We start from the raw sequence: 15,620 nt of genomic DNA, 5'->3' as shown, positions 1-15,620 counted from the left end.
GTAAGCGGAAGGAAAAAAAAGCAGCCCAAACCTCAAAAACCTAAACAAGACACAGCAGAGGAAAAAAAGGAAGAGGTCGTGGTGAAGGTTGAGGTTTTGGAGCAGTTACACCTCCATCTGCAAACTCCTTCTGAAAGCTGCTGACAGAGCTTTGGCATCTCATCATCTCCTGACTGCTGATTAACATAGCGCTGTTTTATATTTAACTCGGGCCAGAACAGGAGGGGCTGGGGGGTGGGGTTGCACTGCTTATAAGGGAACACGGCAGAAACAATGTTCTTCTGTGTCAGTTCCCTCCGTTTCCCGGCCCAGCTGCACTTTGATCATTCATGTCTCCTCCAAATTCATGTTGTCTTTAATTAATTGTCTCGTGGAAAGCGGTATGTGGGAGACAGGCAGAGAACAGCTATAGCTACACAATTAAAACACAAACCAAGACTGCTGAGTGCTGAAGTGACTAATAAGCTTTTTTTGTGGTTAATGTTTTGCTCTGAGAACAGATCTAGGAGCAGAGATGGAGGGCATGGATTTTGAGGATGAGAAGTCCAAGAGGTACTGCATGAAGACAAAGCATGTGGCTATCATCTGTGGAGTCGTGGTTGTTGTAGGACTTGCTGTGGGGCTCGGTGTGGGATTGAGCAGACCTAAAGCTCCAGAGGCAACAGAGCAACCAACAACAGATCAGACGACAACAACGGAACAGCCTCCTCCCACAGTGGATTTGGGTCCCTGTCCTCCCAAGAATGATGACACTGGAGACTGGAGGGATTTTAGGCTGCCCAGTTATGTCAAACCTATCCACTATGATCTGGAAATCAAGCCTGAAATGGAGCAAGACACTTACAGTGGAACAGTCAGTATATCTATTGCTTTGGAAAAACCAACTAGCTCCCTGTGGCTTCACCTGCGAGACACCAAGGTTACAGAAATACCCACGCTCCAGAAATCTTCAGGACAGCAGATTGCTGTGAATGACTGCTTTGAGTACAAGCCACAAGAATACATTGTGCTGAAAGCAGCAGCAGAGCTCCCTGTCACTGATGGAAGTGATCCCTATGTGCTCACTCTGAAGTTTCAAGGCTGGCTGAATGGTTCGCTCGTTGGGTTTTATAGGACCACCTATACTGAGAATGGACAGATCAAGTAAAGCAGTTTTATTTATTAAGCTTTCTTCTCTATTTTCACTTGCTCAGGCCTGCTCTATTCCTGTTTCAGCTTTCCAGTCTTGTCTCTCACCAACTTATTGACATTTCTGGGCTGTTCTTTAGTTTTCTCATTCCCCTAAGGAAGATGCTGTATTCAAAGCCCTTTGGCTTCTGACTAGTGAATGTAGGCTGAAGAGATGATGGGTTTGTTATTATTATTCTGAAAAATCTTTTCAAACTCTACTGGTCTGAGCTTACCTTTGAACTGAGTGGCTCCCTCAAGGAGCTGGAGGGATCAAGGCCTGTTTGTACCTCTGTAGAACAATAAATAGCATACAATTATCATCACTCTCTCCTCTTATCCTCAAGGTAACAGTTTTGGTGTAAATTGTTCATCTGATAGTTTTCCTGATAGTATACCTCCTTGATGTTGTAAGCCTGAGGAATATTCAAACCAGAACTTCCCTGTCTCTCTTGCAGCTGGTTTAAATTATATGTAGGAAACTCTAAACAATTAGTGTCATCTTTTACTCCTTTCTTTTTTTTTTTTTTTTTTTTTGTGCTCCATCTCATCCTTATTAATATATCAACAGTTATTGAAATATTATGAAGCCTCTACCAGTTCAGCTAATCCATTCCACTTACCAGGTTTGTACTGCTTCACAGTGGAAGCTTGAAAAAGACATTCCCCACTGCTCAAATGCTTCTCTTCACAGTTATTGTGTGGAGAAGACACTCACTTATTTTCTGATATTTACATTTCTGAAGTGATTTATTCCAGCCTCTACAGCTGGAAAATAAACTTGGCTAGACTTTTACAAGTCCCTGTAGCAGGAACATGGAGACAAACACTGATGTGTTTTCATGGTGTTTCTTTGCCCTCCTGGGACAATGGTGTCATGAGTGAGAATCTCATCAGCTCCATTCAGCCACTGACAGGAGTAGCAGCAGTGACAGGCACCAGCAGAGGCAGTAGATCCAAGAGGTAGAGGATTAAGCAAGCATTGATTTTTCCTGTGGAGAAGTCATGCAGGGAACAACTTGAACACCAGGCAGCTCTTTTCATCATGTTTTCCTCCATCTATGACCTCAGCATTACTCTGACTTAAAAGGTGCTTTGGTTTTATACTTTGAGCAGCTTTGGTTTCATACTTTGAGCATCTGACATCTCCACAGCACTTTTAAAGTACAACCTCCTAGCATCCTTCTAAGTTGAGGTGTGTTACTTTTCACTGGTGAAGGCTATTTAGGTGTTAAATTTATAGCCCCAGGTCTGTCACAACCCCAGAACAGCAGGACCAGAACACAGGTCTTCTGAGTTGCAGAGCAGGAGAGGTGAGTGCCTGTCCCTCAGATCCAGACAGTATAGGTAGACAAGGGCCAAGCAACTGATACCAGGAAGAAAGGAGAACTCTAAAACTGAAGAAAGAGTGAGCTCACTTTCAGTGTTCCTACTTCTTGAATTGGATGCTGGAAACTACAATTGCAAGGATGATCCTAGCCAGCAGTCTGAAAACTCTCAGTGCAGAAAGGAGCTTGTGGGTTTGAGTGTGTTAGGCTTGAGAAGGGTTTTAATCAGAAGGAGTGAATGGTAAATTCTGAAATATGTGATTGAGTTTGGACAGATTGCTTGTGAGGGTGGCAGAGGTGATGTACATGATAGAGGTAAGTAATGCTTTGAGAGTAAAGCAACCAACAGCCAAGTCGTTGCTATGCAGATAGGATGGGGTGAGGAAGGACAGTGAGGGAAGGGTTTTATTACTTATTAAAAATGCATTTTCCCCCAGATTTCTATTTAAAAACAATGCTGACTGGAATTAGCATTTTTATTTTGCCTTTGCCGGAGGTACACACCACCCTTGGAAAATTTCAAACCTCCCAGCACAATTTGTGGAAAACAGGTAGAGATGTGCTGAGCACACCTCTAAGTCTGGGATCCCTGAGAGGCTTAGGGAGAAGAGCACCTCATTTGGGGATCCTGTTCAGGCAGATCACACAATCCCCATCAGGAAAAAGGTCCTTTTGGACATGCCCTGAAGCAGATTGTGAGATACCTTGGAATCATGACTATTTAAATTGATGTGCACATGCAGGTAGGGAGCAGGAAAGCAGAAACTGGAAATGTAGATTTTGGACACAGGCCTACCTAGAGGCTTCTGTGGGTTCCCAAATTTAGCCATAAGCACTTAAATCCTTAGGTAAAACTGTTCCTCTGCCTGCACATTTCATTTCCCCATTGATGAAAAAGGAATAGCAATCCTTCCCTACTTTGCATGATTCAGTGAGCATAACTACATTACACTTGTATTGTTTTCAGATCTTATGGAGAGGAGCAAAAAGGAGTCCTTGGGTGGTGTACTGGGTTATTCAGGGCATTAGTTTCTCTCAAGGAATGTGCTAAAGCCCCCTTGTATTTTTTCCTTAATATTAAAAATAATGCAAACATGTCACAGCATCTGGCTTTGATTTTGCATTTCTATTAGTGACAAGGTATGGCTTTCCTTTTTTAGGAATTCCTTCTGTTGTCCGTAAGAGAACAAGAGGCTGGCACATGTCTTATGGAGATATATTTAGAATTTTATTGAATAGACAAGGGAAGAATTTTCTTCTGTGTACAAAAGTAACAGTTCTGATTTTCTTCCTGAAGGAGAAAGTTTTCTCAGAAGAAGCTGGAATTTTAAGGAAGACTAGGAGAAAAATACTTTAATTAGTTCAGGGAGGAAGGAAGTCATTTGACATGAACGACTTGTACTTCAGGGGAGGGGAAAAAAAAGGAAAACTCATCATGGTTCTAAATGCATCACTGTTTTATTTTGAGAACAGCTGGGTGCAGTCTCAGCCAGATCTTCACTTCTTATTACTATGATGTTTACAACTGTCAGCTCTAGTTCATATTTAAAGGTCTGGACATCAAGAGCAGAAGCCACCAAGCAGTGAAGAAAATCTTATCTAAAAACTACATTATGTCATTTGAAAGTGAATTATGACATTTCATGTTTCTGTTGCCACTCCTATGCATGCCATAGTCTGGAGTTCTCATCATCTAGCCTATAGGAAGGGTGGTGCTGAAGTTTTTCACTCATAAAGTCTGTCTGCCTCTGCAAACATATGAGGATAGATGGATTATCACCTTATAAATCAACAGATGTATCACAATGTTATCAGTCTGTAGGAACAAGACATAAATGTGTCAAAATATATGGCCAAGTTTTTATCCAATAGCTGTGAAGCATTGCCCTGGAGGCTTGGAGTTTACTTAATTGTGAAATAGCTCTCAAATCCTATGAAAAATAGAGAGTGACAGCAAAGAATGCACCAAGCAAAAGAAACTCTATTGAGTCTGAAATGATGTTAAAGTGAATGTTCATTATGCTTTCTGCCCATGATCCTTTGAGCTACTATTCCAAGGAACATGAATGGAGAGAGCCCAGACATATTACCTCTGTCAGGCTTGTAAATGACCCTTGCTGCTACAAGTTCCTAATGACCAGTTTAGTATTTAACAGGGAAATGCCAAGGGCAACAGAAACATTGAAAAATTGATTGTCAGGGGAGCTTGTAGGATTGCTGCAGATCTGTAATTTATGATGTACACTTCTAATTACATTTTGGAAAGAAAAACTACCTTAATATAGTTGGAGCAGCTGTAGAAGTGCTGTCAGAAAATACTCCACATTCCAGATTAATTGAAGGAGCATCTGTGATCCCTTTCACCATCAATCACTGGAGAATATGCTCTGCCACTGGTGTGGGTCATTAATGTAGGAGCCCAATGTTACTGAGAGAAGCAAGCTCAATATGAACACTCACAATCTTCACCTTATGTTTTTACATGACCCCTATCGTCTTGCTCCTCCAGCTGGTTGTGCATAACTGAGATGACTTTCTGACCCCCCCAACACAGCTTGCATAGCATCAGGTTATGTACTAGGATGTTCACCTGAACTTTCCATGCTTTCTCCAGCAGTTTCATTAATGGAGTCAGGGCAGCATAAGAGCACCAGGAGAAAAGTATATGTGATAAATGCAGAAAAAGAAACACATAAGCAGGATGAGATTTATTGGCATTTGCAGTTTTAAGGAGTCGCTTCAGGAGACGTTCAAGACCCTAATCCCAAGATATGCTGTAGTGAGTAAACAAGTCTTGGAGTGACTTATTCCTTTTAGGTGATATCATCAGTTCTTTATTTTAGGTGCATAAATCAATGGGAAAGCTCAGCTGGAGGGAGAGCAAAGTTTTCACTATGCATGAGAGGTCATGCCTCTCTTATTGCCTGTCTTCTAAAAATATTTGATGATAAGCAATTTGCATTAGCTTTTGCTCTGAAACCTAGAAGATGTTGATGACAGATTGACCATGTCAGCTCATGCATTTCTGATGTCACTTGCTTTTATGAATGGATAAATATGCACAAATATTTGTAGTTGAATTTAGTTTGTGAAATCGTTAAAAAAAAAAAAAGAAAAGCCTAGAAATTGTGGACAAGATTTCAAAACCATATAATGAAGCCTTGCCAATGTGTTGTTTGTTTCAGGAGCATTGCAGCCACTGATCATGAGCCAACAGATGCGCGGAAATCATTTCCCTGCTTTGATGAGCCAAACAAGAAGGCAACTTACACCATATCCATCATCCATCAAGATACGTACCAAGCGCTTTCAAACATGCCAGTACAGGTCTGTATTTCCCAACTGCTGCCTAAGTGGAGCAGCTCTGTAGAGCCACTGAGATGTAATGTGGGTCACCAGGTTCTGTCATGGTCACAGACTCTAATGCTCAGGCACTGGAAAACTCACACTTAATAAACATTCCATGAACAGAACTGGTTGGCTGGTTAGGACTTGAAGTGGTTCACCAGCGCACAACATGGCAGCAGAGTCAAATCCAAAGCAGAAATGAAACGCCTCTTCTGCTGTTATCAGAACCCTCTGTTCTGATATTCTAGGTGAGCATCCCCTGCTGACTATAAATAGATATTGGCAGGTTCTTCACTCAAACTGTGTAGGCTCAGAGAGCAAATACTCTGAAAGACAGCTGCTTCCCAGATGGAAAGTCTAAAATAATCACTAAAACTGCATAATGGTCCAGAACAAGGGTCTGCTGATCACCATATAATGGCAAAGAATCCTGCTAGCCAGAAAGACTAGGATTATTCTTTTTAATAATGGAGGATCTGAAACTGCATCTGTCAACTCATGGGTGTGGATATTTGTCATTCCACCATGTCTATAATTTCCTAAATAATCAATTTCTAGACCTACTGTCAAATTTCATATTTTGCATGAAATTCAGTGGCATCAATTATCTACCTCTGGGCCTTCTGGAAGAAGGCTGAATAGTTTTCAGATTAGAGAGTTTCTACTGAATAGTTCAACTGAATGTGTAGTCTATTGTATAATTTCTACTAATAAGTTCTAAAGTGGGAGATAAAGGGCCAAGTTTAAAAAGAAAAAAAAAAAAGAAAGAAAAATGAGCTTCCAGCCTCCAGGCTGTTGGCATTTGCATTTTTCCAATCACTCCCCCACCCAGAAAACAAAGGTCTGCTTTTATTTAGAGTCCCTCAAACTTATTCTCCTAGCAATGCAGCTGAGATATCTATTACCAGGCTGATACAGATGTTTCCATACCTTTTGCACATTCAAAGTTCTGACCCATTGTTATTAAAAATATTTCTATGATATGTAGAAGACCACCAGGCACTTCAGGGGACAACACATGAAAGGAGATTGCTGTACCATTCCTCACAGACCTCAGATAAGTGAGAATACAAGCAAGAAAGGGGATAACACCATATGTTATCAAGATTTATGGTGTTTTGTACTTTACGCCTTGACATATGCACTTTGCCTCTGTTATGGACCTACAATAATAAGCTTGCAAAGGGCTAACTACTGCTTCTTAATTGATTTGTTAAAAAATAAATACCAGTAAGAAAATGTAGATTATGCTGAATTCATATTGAGGTTTGACTAAGGGATTATAGCAGGGAACTTCTTCATCTGGTCAAGGTCAGTAGCTCTGGTCTTAGTAGTGGAAGAACTTTGGGAAAGATCTTTTCCACAGATGGAAATGTAAGAGTTGTAAAGGCAAGGCACATTGTATGTTACGTGTCCTGTAATTTGGGTGGTGTAGAGCTTTATAATCACCATAGCAAAATCAGATCAGCAAAATCAGAATCTTATACATTTCATTTATATTTTTCACTAGAGTTTCTTCAAATTTTTTTCCACTTAAGTCCTGACTTTGTTGAAATAACCAAAGATATCAAAATATACTCAAAATTGGTAAAATAATGGAAATTTAGATTGTGAATACCTTTTTGAAAAGGGGTTGTGAATGTCTGTGAATAGGTGTTTTTTCTCATGGAATCATAATACCTGTAACATTAACTGTCTGTGCTTTATTTATATCGTGTTTATAACAAACAAATCTCATGAACCACTGTATCTCTAGAAGGCTAATGTCTTTTATATGCTTTTGGCTTTGGTTCTATTTAAGTTAGTCATCCAGTCTAAGTACAAAAATGTTCAGACTATAGCAGAAAAAGTATAGAAGAACTATATGTTTAGAATAGAATCATAGAATAAGCTGAGTTTTAAGGGACCCATCAAGATCATCAAGTCCAACTCCTGGCCCTGTGCAGGACACCCCAAGAGTCACACCATGTCCCTGAGAGCATTGTCCAAATGCTTCTGGAACTTTGTCAGGTTTGGTGTTGTGACAACTTTCCTGGGGACCCTGTTCCAGTTTTCACTCTCTGGGTGAAAAACTTTTTCCTAAAATCAAACCTAAACCTCCCCTGACTCAACTTTATGCCATTTCCTTGCGTTCTGTCACTGGTCATGGGAAAGAAGAGATCGGTATCTACTCCTTCCTATTTAGTATTGGCAACAAACTGAGAGAAAAAAGCATCTGGGAAAAATCAGGATTTTTTTTAATTGATTTGGAAAATAAAAATTATGATCAGCACTAAATTTTATGTATATTTAGGCAACCCACCTAATAACCTAACCCACCATCCATTTGTATTTGAATTAGTTTAGGATAGATTCATTAGACTGGTCTATATCCCAGGTTTTATCCCTGCATAATGTCTTAAATACATGATGCATGTACTTAAGAGAGGGGGGAATTCAGTCTCTTCCCTTCTCTATCTATAAAGTGATGTTATTTTATGCAACTATTGCAAGAGCAAAACACAGCGTACACCAGAAAACTCCTGTTGGCAAAATTTCTGTTCATGTGAATAATTTCAAATCCCTGATGAAAATTAGAGCAAGGTAAACCTCTTTAGTGCCAAAAAAGCCAAGTACCATTTCATGTATTGCAGAAGAAAAATACCTTGTCTGTTCTTATGCCTTCAGCAATGAAATGCCAGAAGAGGTGGACCTGGTAAGGTGATTTGTTGCTCCTATGGAGTTGCAGTCTTCATACAAATATTGTACTCTTATGCATGTGTTTGCAATTTCAAAAATTACTTTGATTATTTTTGCATTTCTGCAGAAAACCGTACAGCTCGGTGATGGCTGGAATCGAACAACTTTTGAGAAATCAGTTCCCATGAGCACTTACTTGGTGTGCTTTGCAGTGCATCAGTTTACCTGGGTAGAGAGAAAATCCAAAAGTGGAAAACCTGTAAGTCCTTCTGCACCTGAATGTGGTTCAGTTGACAGATGTGCCTTGATTTGCATTTTTTCTTACAAATCTCTTTTTATAAAAACAGGGACCTACTTTTTATTTTCCTGTAGCTTAATTTATGCAGCCTACTTTATCAGACTATGTGTTCACAGTGGTCCCTCTGACCTTGACTACATACAGTGTTTTGCAATCCTTTTCTGTCTCCCATCTTTGTGAGATCCCAGTTAGTGCCTCCCATATAAGCACATAGGTGAGGAAGGAACACTTTTTCCAAACTCATCCCTGACTTGAAGCCCAGTGACTGGCATAACATACAAGTTAGGGGTTACAAGGGTATCACAGGACATGAATACAAATACTTTATAGGTTTCTGTGTGTTAAAATTGCACTTGATACTATTACAGCTGTTGAGACAGGACTACAGTGCTATGTGCCATTATGTACTGGTTTGCTTTATTTTACCACAAGTGATAACAGGCAACTGCCCAATGTGAGTTCTGTAAAAATAAGTATAGAAGTGATAGTGTCTGCCTAAACAGGTGGATATTTGGTGGATCCTCTGATGAAACAAATAGGTTTGAATCTGAATCTATTAAATTAAAATAGCTCCTTCATCTTGATGCACCTTCACCTGAAGGTGTAGCTGATCAAGCATAAAGCGATCACAAGACATTGCATTGAATTGCAAACTGAAATCTGAAATACAACTCACTCCTCAACAGAAACTCCTCATTTAGCCTTAACCCAGTTTGGGATACTCAAACTGCTGTTCTTTGTTTATTGATTTAGATCTTTTTCTCATCTGATAACAGAGAGTGATCCCCAAGGCTGTATGCCCTTGCTTCTTCCCCTTCCTTTCCCCTTATATAACACAGGGTCTTGTCATTCACATGAGTTGGCAGCTGTGTCCTCGTTTTCAATGTCACAAATGGACAGGGAATCTAGAATAAAAACCTACCAATTTCTTCTGTTCCCTTAGCAAGTTAGCTCTTTCTTAGTTTCCTTACCCAAAAAAGCTCATCAAATCCTTCCCTACTGAAATCTGTTAGCTGAAGTTAAAATCTGTATCATAGAAATCTCCAAAGTTCTGATGCAGCTCTTAGCAAATACTTCCTGTCACAGGACTGGGTTGAGGCCTCCCTCTGTGCCCTTGCTAGCATCATGCTGTATGCTTATATTACTTAACAAATAACTAAAGCTAAGTTACACTTAGACAAGCAAATGGAGACTGGTTTGAGATGCAGATGTAATATCCTTAGTTCTCTGCTGTTTGGCTAAGGAATTCACAGGAGAACATTTTTAGGTCACCTGGTCACAGAATTTTGTTAACCAACTGCTCTTCATCATAGCTGGTCCACTCATTATCAGGGACAGGACTTTGACTATTTGGTCTCAATAGATATACTCTAGAATTCAGTTCCTTTAAAAATCAGAATTTGTCTAGCTTTTTGTGCAGAATATAGTGCAGTAGGGAAAAAATGTACTGAAGAAGTGTATAACACTGTTTTCCACATACAGAAGTTAAACATTAACTACTTGTCCATGCCACGCTCCGGAGTATGGCCCTGAGGTCACTATTTTTTTTCCCCCAAACAAAACAGTACAGCCCACAATGTTCCGGACTGGTTGTAACTTTTCTAAATAGAAGGGAGGGTTCACTGAAACAGGGTAATTAAAGTGTGTGTGCGTAGAAGCAGGGGTATTCATGTCAGTACAGAGGTTGCCTGAAGAAACATCTTCTAATTCAGGCCTATGTTACTACATATTTTATTAATGCTGTTCACTAAACAATGTCTGAGGACTTGCCTGCACTAGAAAACTTGGGGTTTAAGTGAGGTGAAAATCATAACTTTCTCTTAACATAGACATAGTTTTACCAATATAAAATACATGTGGAAGATCTATCACTAAAAATTACCTAGTTTCCCCAGGGAAACTAGACTGTCTTTAGAGTTTTTAATCATATATATATAAAAGTTCTTCTTCTAGCCTTTCCAAGGCTTCCTGTCCAATAACTTTAAAGACCAGCTGAACAAAGACTCACCAGCTACTCAAAAGAACATTCCATAGTTTGCTAAGTAAATTTCTAACAATAAATTCCTCATTCAAAAAAAAAAGTATCCACTTGATCCATAAATTACTTTCATAAACATATGCAGGAGCATACAACTCACATGACATAGTAAATTATTTTAAAACTCTGCCATTCACTCTGAAAGCCCTAACAAAGACATTAATGAAATGAGTGGTGGGAAATGTGCCTACAGCTGGAAACAATGCTCCTGAGCTGATTACCTGTCAGGTACCAAATGTCTGGTTTGGAAAATCACAGAGGAGATTACACAAATGAAACCCAAAGTCAGTTCTAGTGCAGGGCGAAGGTTTTGGAAACCATTAATATGGATCAGCTAAGGGACTAAAGACTGCTAAATTGGGTAAAGAGCTTACAGAAGTGGAAATTGCAGATTGTAATTGCAAACTGACCCTAGGGGAAATACCCTGGCTGGAATGTATTCCTGATTGAATTTCATAAGCTTTTTTTGGTTTTGTTTTTGTTTTGTTTTGTTTTTGTTCCAGCTTTATTTCTGAACACTTTTCCATCCTCCCCTTTCATTGGAAAAAGGAGAATTTATAGTATTGAAATCCATGTGTTTTCAGGCTCCAAAAGAGTTCCTGGAATAGACCAGCTCCTTTGCTCAGCTTGGGCCACTGCAGGCTGTGAGGCAGCACTACAGGAGTAAACAAGCCACACCAGTGTAGCAGATGAATGTGTCCCATTCATAAGAGTCATGGAGCTGGAAAAATGAGATAGATCTGTTTTCCTAAAACCAGAAACTTCACTCCATATAGAAATCTCTTATTCACACTGGAGATTTTCAGGGGCGGGGAAGAGAACAGGCTACATATATCTGCAACAGGCTTTTGGACAAACAGATTGAGGGAAAGATCCCCAAAAGGCTCCTTAAATTCTGAACTCAAACTTTGTCTTCACAGTGTGAAGATAACTTCTCAAAAGGTTTTTTCAAGTTACAGGCCTCCTCATCATGGGCATAGGTGCCATAAAGATTCTAGTCCTCCAGAGCTTGTTTCCTACTGCTTGACAGCCATAGCCAAAGCGGTCCCAGGCACCAGACTTCAGGGATAGAAAGGTCAACATTCAACACATAAATTTTAGCATTCATATATACAGGAGGAGAACAGAAATGGTCACTCATTATACCAAACATGCCAGGGCTACCGAACATGCCAGTTTTCTGAGACTTGCCTGGTCATAAAAGAGAGAACTGATTTTTGCCTATGACTTGCTGGGACGCAGCAGCCCAGAAGGCACCAAAGCTGTGACTGAGTGGGTGTGTGGCCCAAGGTCCTGGTCAAACTCAACCTGCGTAGGACAGCATATCTGGGAAGGGTCACAGATTTAGTAAATGCATGGTCTTCAGTGGGTTTGAGATCTTCAAACACACAAGGACAAGAGGAAATCATGATGATAGTGCATAGGAAAGGTACAAAGAAGTTGAATAAAATAAGGTGCTATGGGCTTCTGACACCACTTCAATACAGATGTGCTCCTGAAGATTGATCTGATGGGATCAGTCAAGGTCAGTGAACTGCTCAGAACAAGTGGATCCCCTTTGACTGTGCTTGTCCAGGTTTCCTTCTTGGGAAAAGCAGGCCATGGGGAAGTACAGGCTGGTATGTAACCAGGCCCTGTTTAAGGCTTGGCCATTGTGAGCTTCTGGACATGGGTCTTGCAAGTTTTACAATTCAGACAAATAGTGGAAAGTGTGCACATGTTGGCTTGGTCTCTCTTATGTACAACACTTGAAGAACTTTGTTTAGTAAGTGTGATAGGGAACAGAATTCAGTGTTCAGACCAGTCTCAAAGAAAACCTGCAGTGTTATTGATATGTATGCTAAATGCCTTTTCAATGTTAGACACCTGATTCCTTTTAATTGAAAACTTTTCTAATTGTCTCTCTGTATTTTACAGCTGAGAGTTTATGCCCAGCCGCAGCAAATACACACGGCAGAATATGCAGCAAATGTAACAAAAATTGCATTTGACTTCTTTGAAGAGTACTTTAATTTGAGCTACTCTCTTCCAAAATTGGGTAACTATTAACATTTATATTTTTCATTTTGTTAATTTAGTGTTGGCAAAAACTGGTTATGCTGCTCCTACAGGTCTCTGTGCTTTGGTGGAAAACAGCATGAAAGCATTTGGTTGCTAACCGCTGATATTATGTCAGAATGTTTTTAAACTCTACCAATGTAGTTCAAGATGTTTCTAAATGTCATGATGGATGAGTTGGCCTCAGTCACTGTTTTATTACCAGTTCTCACAGTTCAGTTTGCTGAACTGAAGAACTGGTCCTGGCATGTTTATTTTAAAGCATCTTGTGGAAAATCAAGGCAAGCTTTGGTGTCATCAGCAAAGGACCATCATGAGTTAAAACAGAGCCAGAAGTTTCAGGGAAAATATGTACTACTTCCATATGAACTTCTGGACAAAAGTCAGCAGTGAGATAAGTGAAGATGTAAACTGCCAGAGAGTATGTAATATTATTTCTTAACCTTAGTGCAAAATGTGTGTATATCCACTTCTCAGAAAGATGAATGTGGTCCAGCATCTAATTTTTAGTTTCTACTGCTGTGCTAAATAAATATCTGGGACTAAGTAAGAGCAGGCACGCTCTCAAATTTTGCCCATGGTTACAAAACAAGCAAAGAGAAGGTAGTGGGCATCCTTTAGTTTGGGATATTTGGACTCTGCATCTGATTCACACAGTTTAACATGCATAATAATCAAGCTGGGAGTGCAATCAGAGTTTTGGAAATTCTCCCTCCTAAGACCTTCAAAGAGGTAATTTAGTTAGTTCATGAACTTAAAAGGATGGAAAAATACTAGGTTCAAACAAGTCAAGACAAAAAGGGGGGGAGGGGGGAAATCCCCAAAACTTTGAAGACAATTAATAATGCTGTGCAAACCTTTTTTTGGCTATTTGTACCTGTACCTATCATGCTAACCTATATTACTTTAACAAAAGACTTTTACCTCCTCCTTTCAAAACAACACTTGAGTTTACCGTAAATATGTTTGCATTTCAATGACAACTGAATTAGGGAAACCAGTACAATATGTTGTTCTTTCCCACATTGGTCCCCAGTAATAATAGGTACTATATCTCACCTGTGCTTTATATTCAAACTTTCACTGTCATGAAAGCCTGTTGACTTTACCATGGCAGCATCTGGATAAAGGTCTGTCTGTGTGATAGGATGGACTGGTATCTCCAGGTTAGCAGTGTCACAGGATAGATATTTTTGTAGATTCTATCCTCTTTTTCCCAGAATGTCTATTTGTTGGATCACTAACCTTGACTTGCCATGTTGTTCCCTCATTATTAGAAGTTACCCAGTTCAAACCTGATGAATTAGATGTGTTTCTGCATAATGGATTATTTAAATATTGTATTTCACATTGATTTATGGCTTCTGTCATTACATTTCTCCTTGTATCCTCCTTTTGACTGTTGATGAAGCCCTTGCCAAACTATCAGCTTTGATTCTTTAATCAGGTTATTTAATTTAAAATAAGTCATTCCTATCTTCTGTTGGAGTGGGGTGAGGGGTTTTCATTCTATTCAGTTTTAAATCCATCTGTACTTTTTCGCTAACCCACTCTGTGGTCATTTTCAGAAGAAAATGCCAGTTCAGTTGACTTTGCAATTCTCATTTAAACTTGTATTGATTACTGACTATAAATGAGTGACCCCCCACAAATTGCCAGGCATAGAAGCAGATGTTGTTCGCTGCAGAGGGGATTTACTTCAGTTAACATGTCAATAAATATTTTTAATACAACAGTGTGACAAACAATGTCATGCCTCATTATTCTACAAATAGTTTCAGGAGGTTTACTGCCTACAGCACATCCCCAGACAATAGCATTTATTTCTGGAGCCAAAATTAAGTAATGTATGATATGCACATTCCCGGGAGATTGCATAGCATCACTCCCAGGACAGATCCTCAGGAAGTGCAACTGATCCTGCCTCTGTTAATCTCAGCAGATCCAGGGCACAGATCATAGCCTGCAGTCCACAGTAGTAAGCCAGAATCATAAATGGTAAGCAAAACAGGCTGTAAATACACAGAGAGAGGAAAAGCTAATTGATTTAAAGGATACCGTGGTAATCATTGTCTTTCTTTTAATACAGATAAAATAGCTATTCCAGATTTTGGGACAGGTGCTATGGAGAACTGGGGACTGATCACATACCGAGAAACAAACCTGCTGTATGATCCTGAGGAGTCAGCCACATCCAACAAACAGAGAGTAGCTGCTGTGATAGCCCATGAACTCGTTCATCAGGTACATTTTAGGACATGAGTTACTTTTACAGTGTTTCAAATATATAGTCACAACATTTTAATCTTGAAAATACTGTCATTAACTTCATCTCAGGATCTTCCACATGTGCTCAAAATCTGGTTGCAAAATATCATGTTTAAACAGATCCCTGTTAGAGCTTTAAAATACCATGACTACTGCCTTGGAATTTTTCTCAGGAAGTTAGATGCTTGGCCCCAGACTGTCAGCTTGTTTATGAAAATGTGTCTAAAATGTCTTAGAGAAACTAATTTACGCGTGCAGATGTCTCTTCTGGGCAGGCAAACAAGAACTGTGGAGGCTGTCTGAAAACATATCCTTAAAAGCAGAAATCATCAAATCAAGAGGAAGAAACTAAAAATATTTTCAGTGGCACATTAATCATTAGCAATCTGCCGAGTAATATGTAATTTTATAATAAAAGTGATGTTTTAACACAAGG

General features: G+C 39.5%; 1 protein-coding gene across 1 annotated transcript in view; it reads left to right on the top strand.

The window, feature by feature from the left end:
* The first annotated feature begins 230 nt into the window (after window positions 1–230).
* ENPEP (glutamyl aminopeptidase) overlaps window positions 231–15,620 on the top strand; it is a 33,530-nt gene continuing 18,140 nt past the window's right edge. The window contains exons 1-6 of the mRNA XM_085578977.1: window positions 231–380; window positions 501–1,143; window positions 5,681–5,822; window positions 8,650–8,781; window positions 12,776–12,896; window positions 15,006–15,160. Coding sequence (XP_085435103.1) covers window positions 347–380; window positions 501–1,143; window positions 5,681–5,822; window positions 8,650–8,781; window positions 12,776–12,896; window positions 15,006–15,160 — 1,227 coding nt within the window. The 5' untranslated portion in view covers window positions 231–346. The remainder of the gene's footprint in view (window positions 381–500; window positions 1,144–5,680; window positions 5,823–8,649; window positions 8,782–12,775; window positions 12,897–15,005; window positions 15,161–15,620) is intronic.

The sequence above is a fragment of the Lonchura striata genome, chromosome 4, assembly GCF_050655825.1.
Source record: "Lonchura striata isolate lonStrDom1 chromosome 4, ASM5065582v1, whole genome shotgun sequence".
NCBI lineage: Eukaryota > Metazoa > Chordata > Aves > Passeriformes > Estrildidae > Lonchura > Lonchura striata.
The sequence above is the reverse complement of the archived record's forward strand: the minus strand, read 5'-3'. Positions and strand labels throughout refer to the sequence as shown.